The sequence below is a fragment of the Anguilla anguilla genome, chromosome 18 (assembly GCF_013347855.1).
Source record: "Anguilla anguilla isolate fAngAng1 chromosome 18, fAngAng1.pri, whole genome shotgun sequence".
Lineage (NCBI taxonomy): Eukaryota > Metazoa > Chordata > Actinopteri > Anguilliformes > Anguillidae > Anguilla > Anguilla anguilla.
In genome coordinates, this window is record NC_049218.1 from 21,369,323 (window position 1) to 21,377,602 (window position 8,280).

The 8,280-nt window shown below is 38.0% G+C and overlaps 1 protein-coding gene across 1 annotated transcript; it reads right to left on the minus strand.

The window, feature by feature from the left end:
* Positions 1-212: 212 nt before the first annotated feature.
* Positions 213-6,987, minus strand: otx1 (orthodenticle homeobox 1). Its single transcript, XM_035400100.1, has 4 exons — positions 6,276-6,987; positions 3,819-4,006; positions 2,983-3,134; positions 213-1,941 (listed from the first exon to the last, which is right to left on the minus strand). Exons 2-4 carry the CDS (start codon positions 3,913-3,915, stop codon positions 1,204-1,206), a joined length of 987 nt encoding a protein of 328 aa, XP_035255991.1. The 5' UTR covers positions 3,916-4,006; positions 6,276-6,987; the 3' UTR covers positions 213-1,203.
* Between the last annotated feature and the right edge of the window lie 1,293 nt (positions 6,988-8,280).

Consider the following 8,280-nt stretch of genomic DNA (forward strand, 5'->3'; position numbering starts at 1 on the left):
AATCGTTATTCTGGATAGCTGGGGTTGTCTGAAATTAATGGCAATGGGCCACGCGATGTTAAAATGACAGTACAGGTGAAGGCTAGCTTAATTTCGGGTTTTAATATACTCCTGGTAAGACCTGTGCTTAAGATATCTTCAGATATGAGTTTTAATATACTTGGGTGTCAAATACCACATGGAGGAAAAACACTCAAAAAACACTAGGAACAAATCGTTAAGTTGATCTTTATTGTATGGACAAGAATGTAAGGGGCCGTCGCCGGAAATACATTCAACATTTCACTGGAGTATTGAAATCGTATGTCTAATTCGTTTCTATCAATTAAGGAGGAACTCAAATAAGAATTTCAAGTGCTGCCATAAAAATTAGTCGCCCTCAATATCAGTTAGACACAATGCTTTTTTTGAAACAGCAACTTGAATGGAAATCCAATTATCTATATCATTTAACAGTTTCTCTCTTTTTTATCGGACAATAACACACGTTTATAATTTCAATTGACTGTTATATCTTTGAAATTCAGGATCACGAAAAATGTGTCAAAACGATAAACGTTTTTTTTCTCACTGCCAAATCCATATCTTTAGAGAATTTGGGAAGATACTATTTTTTCCGTAATATTTTTAAAACAATTTCAAACCCAGTTACACCAACTAAATGCGGCCACTGTAACTGACCCAATTACTTATTTACACATTTCAGCTCCTTTATGTAGCTGACTAAAATCTCTTTCGTCCTAAAAATAACAAGTTTAAGAAAAAAAATTATACAAGTGGATTGGGGTGGAGGTAATAAGGGCGTTGGGCTGTCAGAGTTCGTGTGAAGGAATAATATAGTACTCCTCGTCATTAGAAGAGATGAGCACATAATAGGGAACTGTGGAAATGGTGCTCACTGAAGTTTGGTTAAAATGACACTTTAAAACTTGTCCAGCATTTAAGGTCATCCAAGGGCCTTTCAGTACAATTCTTCATTGATAAAGGTAAAAAAATAAAACAAAGGAAAAACACTGCAAAGCTTGTCCACAGCTGTCCATTTGTGTATTTATTTATTTTTTTGTTTTAGATTTCTTAAAAGGGATTTTAAAAAATGTCAAGTAGATGAACGTCTAACTATACGTTAACTTTTGAAGTTCATGTATTATGATTCTTTTTTTTTGTATCACCACACTATCAAAAAATCCAAAATAAAAAGGAAAATCACAAAACTTGGAACCTCCAGGAGGCCTGGTCTTTGTAGTCCAAGCAGTCCGTCGTGTTGAAGTTGAGTTTCCAAGAGGAGGCAGTTTGGTCTTTGTAATCCAGGCAGTCTGAGGAGTTGAAGGCCAGGCCAGCCCCGCTGTAGGCCTGGTGGTGGTGGTGATGGTGGTGGTGGTGGTGCCCCGAGGACTGGCTGATGTGGTGGTGCGGGTGTCCCGACATGGAGGAGGGCGCCATGGGGCTGAGCTGGTGCGGGTGGTGGTGAGAGTGCATGGGGGCGAGGTACGAGCTGCAGTCCACTCCGCCAAAGTAGGAGCTGGATGGGGCTGGATAGCCTTGGCTGTAGCCTGTGGTCTGGTTGTAGGACATGGGGTAGGAGGACCCGCTGCCCCCTGAGACGGAGCGCTGCATGCAGGAGGTGTTGGTGGGCGGCATGGGTTCAGGCAGGGAGACGGACGGAGGGGCGGAGCCCGGGGAGATGGAGGCGGGGCTCCAGATGGAGGAGACGGGAGTGCTGATGGAGGTAGAAGTGCTGCTGATGCCCGCGTTGTTGCTGGAGGAGTTGGAGCTGGAGGAGGAGCCGTTGCTGGACACGGCGGGTGGAGTGAACTGGCCGCTGCTCTCCGACCCTGTGCTCTCACGGGTAGGCGAGGACTTCTTCTTGGCTGGACGGACCTTAGTGCTGCTGCCGCTCTGCTGCTGCTGTCGGCACTTGGCCCGACGGTTTTTAAACCACACCTAGCAAATTCAACCACAAGCAAGTTTGAAAAAAAAACAAACATTCTCAAAAAGGAGAATGTGAAATGAGGAATACATGTAATTAAGGCAAAGTGGTCAATTGTTAGCAAAATTGTTAGCGTGCATCCAGGGTCCAGTTTTTCCATGAGGTTTAATTTCATACTGTACCATGGAAATTGTACCTAGATAACACGCTATTGAATTTCTCTTGCGTAATTTAATAGTTTGAAGTGGGACTACTCATTCAGAACTTTTGCTGCATACATTCTGAAGACATAATAAGAAGAGGTAGTAAATAGGCTCCATAATTGTATGCCCAAATGTAATGGTCTGAAGTAATATTCACAAAAATGTGCATATCAAATATATGGTAGCCTACATTTGAAATCCGCACTGTAGAATGTATCGAATCAAATTAAATGTATAACCATATAATTGATGTTTATCCATCTATAACTTATGTCCATTTGATTAGTCAAAATGAATCTACACGACACAGTTATAATGAATCTACACGACACGGTAATAGATCAAATAAAATGATCCAAAATGAGTTTGAAAATTGAATAAACTATAAATGGAAAAAAACAACATGAAAGATAATCAACTGAGAGTTATTTTTATGTGTATGTACCAGTGCATTTTAACTTAAATGGGTTGCGCAGATCTGTATGAATAATTCGCAACATGAAACAAAGACAACATTTCGAGAATTCGAAGTAAATGCATTCACAGTCTTCGCGAACTGCAATCGAGTTTCTGTTTGTTTCTCATCCTTTATTTCCAAAAACGCAGCACAAGAGGGGGCCACTGAGCGGGTTGCCTGAACCCGCGTGAGTCCGACACAAACAGGCGTATGATTACAACTGCAAATACGTTTTGTTCGCCAAAGTGCATCTCAACTAAACTTATTCCATAGATGGTGACGCATTTGCCCCTGCGCGATGTAGAATTCAGAATGGCCAACAAGAGCAGACAGTTTTAAAGAGAACCCCTAACTTAGTAGAGGTGGTGACGTAGGATTAGTATAATAATCAATACCTGGACTCTGGATTCGGGCAAATTAATTTTCAGGGCAACTTCTTCTCTCATAAATATATCCGGGTAGCGCGTCTTGGCGAAGAGCGCCTCCAATACGTCCAGCTGAGAGCGCGTGAAGGTAGTCCTTTCTCGGCGCTGTTTTCTCGGCGTCGCTGAAACAAACCGAATAAAAGTAAGAAATATAAAACTGAGTAATCTGCAAATAAGTGATTCTATCAACAGGAATTGAAGGGAAAAGTTGTATAATTATTACAGAAAAACAGGCCGGGATGTCCAGGTCAACAAAAAAGAAAACAGGCCTATGCACAACTTTTTTTAACAACTAGAAAATATTTATTTTAACCACGAACCAACACTGCAGACAAGTGGGTCTACATTACGTTTTTTGCCCTTTACATTAGGAATAATTAGTATGGAATTGTTATTATTGTACGTAGCACGGGAATTCTGCAGAATTTCGTGAAAACTGATTTTTTCTTTATTGAAAACTAAGATAACATAGTCCTAAAATAATCCTTAATATCGTACCTTCCGAAATATCACTAGTCTCGCTGATCTATGACGTTTTACTGCGAAGGGGGAAAGCCTTCTTCGACCTGCACTTTAATATTCGTTTTCAGATCTTGAATAGAGCGTCAAAATGGAACCTAGGCCTTCCCAGGTCATTAAATCTGAAACTATAACACTTGTTATAACCTAAGCAACCTACCATGGCACTTTTTAATGACACTGCAAAATAAATTCTCACGCACCGATTCTGAGTGCACTGCAAATTTTCAGATTGAATACTATGGTTTTCAAGGGGGAAAATCGGTGCGCCGAGCAGCGCGTGTTACCTGGGTATCCTACAGAAGGGTGAAGTAGGTCCATGGCTGCACCGCTGAGCCCCAGGCCGTTCATGCCGTACGGGGGCTGTTTGAGGTATGACATCATGCTAGAGGCAGTCACGGGTCTCCCCAGTTCTTGCCAGTAGTTCGATTTCCCCCGATGTTGCAGTTTGACGGGAAAAGGACCAAAAGAAAGACTGAAAAAGACGAGAAAGGACACGCTTAATCTAAAAATACAAAAACCGGTAAATTGATCATGCCCTTACAATGAACGAAAATGACAAAACAATTTAAACTTAAAGACACAGAAGTTTAGATTAAAAGTATGACAGGACGAAGTGTAAATACAAGAATGAAAACTTGCTAAATTGCAACAGACTATTTTTTTTTTAATTTAGCCTCCACTGGCACTCAAATTATTCACGCCTTTTAAATATGATCCATCACTTAAAAGTCCTTAAAATATATGACCATTATGTTTTCAGGGGCTCGTAATGAAATGCTTAACCTTTTTTGTAACTGCATCAGATTTTTTTTTTAAAAACGCAGAACCCTTCGATTAAACTTTGCATTAAATATGGAAAATAAAATGTTACTTGGAATGCATATAGATTAATATATAGATAAGATTAATGAAAATACTTAAATTCATCACTATACTATTTATCTACAAAATTTGTAGACTTAAAAAAATAATAATAATAAAAAATATCACTAATGAATAAAAATCATGTTTCCCGAAATTGTTTTATCATTAGCAGACTATTTAAGAATGCATACGATAGTTTTCGAGCCTATTTTATGTTTCAATTGTTTCTTGAAATACTCCAGGTGCGTTTTACACAAGTGTGTTTTAAGCCGTTTAAATAATGTGTGCATCTGTGACAGCTGAAATAGCATTCCCTATAGCCTGTATATTTCTCTCCATATTTGGAGTGCGACACTCAATATGTATAGGTTATTTAAAAAAATAAAATAATAGAAATCATTTGTGATTACCCTATTTCAATGATGCGTTTTTTTGTATGATCTCAAGGAAACTCATTAAGTTGCGTTCACATTTAAAAAATCCTTTGAACATTTTATTTCTCGGAGAGAACATACACGAATGTCTGTTGGAAGCAGGCAAATAAATTCAATTTCAAATTGAATCCCGTGTGCGTTTTAGTATTGTTTTCTACAATAGTTTAACTCCATGATTTCATGTTACGAGTTTTAACTACAGTTGTGTCTATGCGTGTTCATCCAAAAATCTCAAGGTGGCCTTCATATTCCTGCATAATTTTAAAATGTTTTTACTTAAAAAACTTTTTAGCCAAAGTAGCATGGAATATCTCTAAATTACGAGTGACCCAAATAGATTTTTCCCCAAGTCCTGACGCGCGCAGGCCTAATTGTTGTATTCAGCATTCTTCCCGAATACGGCCATATAAAACATTATTTTTGTAAACCATTTCGTGGAGCTTTATCTCTGTCAACATCTCTGTGCTTAATGTAAAACCAATTATGCTACAGGATTGAATCTGACAATTAAATGTTATATGGGGATGAAATAACTCAACACATCTTAGCTAACGAGACCCTAAACCTAGTAGTTAAGGTTATTGCGGAAAAAAACAATGGATATAGTTTGCATCGGTACTTCTTCCCGTAATTTCCGTAATTTTATTAGCGCATGATATCACAAATGTAATTGTAAATTAAATAATTTAACAAGGAGAGGGGAGGGGGGAATTTCCCTCCATCTTTTGACGAAGATACTATCTGGGCCCTTGCTGAGAAAAGTAAACCTGGAGTTTTCTGTGTATTTAGACATTGCTCAGACTACATTTCCAGCTCTGCAGGACAGATTGAAAAGGAGAGCTCCTTGCAAATGAACTCAATTACAATTTAGATTAGACCTCCAGGGAGACCATTTAAAGAAGGGGTCTTATCAGCAAAATAAATTAACAAAAACCAAAAACACGCCTCTCCAATTATCTACTAAGTACATTCAACATTCTTAATGGGCAATCGGGCTCAAAATTATTCATTTCCATGAGAATAAAAATATAAATCAGCCCCGTCCAGGCACACTGACTAGAATCTGGATACGTTTTATTTAATCTTACTCGAAATTGGTTCCAGCAATTTCCAGTAAAAATGAATTGATAATTACATGGTCATACATCCAAAGTTCCACAGAGAAAAGTAAAACGAAAAACAAGAACCATAAAACTTTCTTCGCTCGTCTCAAAGTGAATGTTTTTGTTAAATATATTAACATGCCGTGATCACCGTAACAAACACGCATGCTTTTAATATTTCCCGATAGTAAAACACCGAGCAAGCACGAGTTTCAATTTTTTCCACAACGAACTCAGGAAGGCGAGGCGTTTTACACTTGGCAAGCGCTTTTAAAGTGGTGTGACAAAAATAATTGATAGAGAAACTACGAAGAATCGCAAGAGTGGAACCAGAACTTACCTTTTTTATATCCTTCTCCTTCTTTTCCTCTTTTTTCTGTCTGTTCAAATGCGTGTCTGTATAGAAATATCCACCAATCGAAGATTTCTGGAAAGCAATACGGTTGAAGGGTACAAACAAGTAGCCGATATACAAAATAAATAAAGTATTTTAAAACGCAGGTGTGCCGATGCTGGTATCTCACACGTGGTCTGCAGTAGTTTCACTGTATCAGTCACTGATTGTTTTGATTTACGACCAAATAAATCAAGATGACTGCATTTGACTACTCGAATATGTCTAGTACTGTGTTTAGGTGATTGCTAATGTAGACGGATTGAGATTGATCACCTTCTCTCTACCCTGTCCCTCTATGAGCGTAAGACACCTGCGGAACCGCCCACTCCAACCAATCCCTGCGCGCCCCCGTTGAAACAGACCGTTGAAACAGCCACTCCTTGCACAGAACTGCTTGAAAGCCCCACCTCTCTTGATCGACGACAACATAAACCTGCGGAGTGACCGGACGGATTAAAAAAAGAGAAAATATTCGACATATACAGGAAATAAATGTTTAACAACGATCGGCTGGTTAAAATATATATGTATAGGCTTGAAATACTAAAAACCTTTTTTTGGTAGTTTTTCTCAATCTATAGGCTATTTCCTTTGCAGTTATTATGAGGCCACACTTCTGCAATACATTAAAACGTGATATAACACTACCCGCCTAAACTGAACTTTCATATAGCGTGTATATATATATATATATATATATATATATATATATATATAGCGTATGTATATATATATATGCATAAATTTTTTTCGGTAGAAAAACATTCAAACTGACCACAGTCTATTCGCCAGCATCTCACCAGTCTTTACCATTTTAAATGTGCTGCCATTTTAATTTGGTGAAGAAATCAGTAAGAGGGTGCCAATTTTACCGTAAACGTAAAGCATCCAATACATGCGTATACATTCTCATTATAATTATTATGAGTGTACGTATAAGTATGCCATTACTTATTTGGCACGCAGGGTGCCAAAATTCAAAACCTTTTTTGATAATTGTATACTATATAATTTGAAAAGTGGCCTACCCCTTGTGGAATATAAATTGTGTATTCGGAAAATTATCTTTTTAATTTTATAATGCTAGCTACGGGTTGCCAGCTTGAAGAGGCTTGATTTTTTCAGTTGTGTAGAGGGGCGAATTTATAATGGAAAGATTATTTCAACTGCAATTTCGTATCCAGGGAAGATGACAAAAACATAGGTCTGTAGTCTATGATTTTATCTTGACAGTAAAATAAATAATGTACGTTTATGATAAAATAAGATGCGATTACTAGGTAGTGCTTTTTTACATTCTATTTATCAGGCCCAAAGTATGAGAGTACAGAACATAGAGCGGTTTAAACGATCTATTTTATTTATTTTCATTTTTTGTAGCTCAATCTCATGAATATTAATGGTAAACTAATCCCCACTTAGAATTACATTTCAGAACAGTCTGCGCAAAGTTTAATAGGGACAGTCTTTTTAACACACAGAGGGGAAATGTGAAAAGAATTAAAGAACAACTCAGTCCGTCCAGAAAATAAATGAAATCAGCCCAGAAAGAATCATAGCTTTGGAATCAAAGAAAGTACCTTTCAAGCCTCCCGTTCCCAAAGAAATACCAATAAAATACGGTAACAGAATATCATGGAGGGCGCACTGTTTCCTTAACCGTTTCTCAAAGGGTTGGTGAGATGCTCTGAGGAGCCTAATAAGCCTTTGCTCGGTTCTTTTGTTGATCTCACAAAATCAACTCATTCTAATTGAGGCCGGAGCTGAAAGCGAGCTAATGTTCAAAGCAAGTGACCGCCCGACGAACGAAATTACATTTTTTTTTTAACTATAAGGGACATACAATCAAAGACAGGATTTACACGGCTCTTCTATACATCTAAAGTCATCGACACATGCACTTTTGAAAGGATGAACGAAGATGCCGCTGTAGGCTTTTAAAAGTTTA

Coding starts and splice junctions, on each gene's coding strand:
- otx1 (XM_035400100.1), bottom strand. CDS start 3,915: ATGATGTCATACCTCAAACAGCCCCCGTACGGCATGAACGGCCTGGGG. Junction 3,135..3,818: donor CCCTTCTGTAGGATACCCAG/GTAACACGCGCT, acceptor GGTTTGTTTCAG/CGACGCCGAGAAAACAGCGC. Junction 1,942..2,982: donor TGCCCGAATCCAGAGTCCAG/GTATTGATTATT, acceptor TGAATTTGCTAG/GTGTGGTTTAAAAACCGTCG.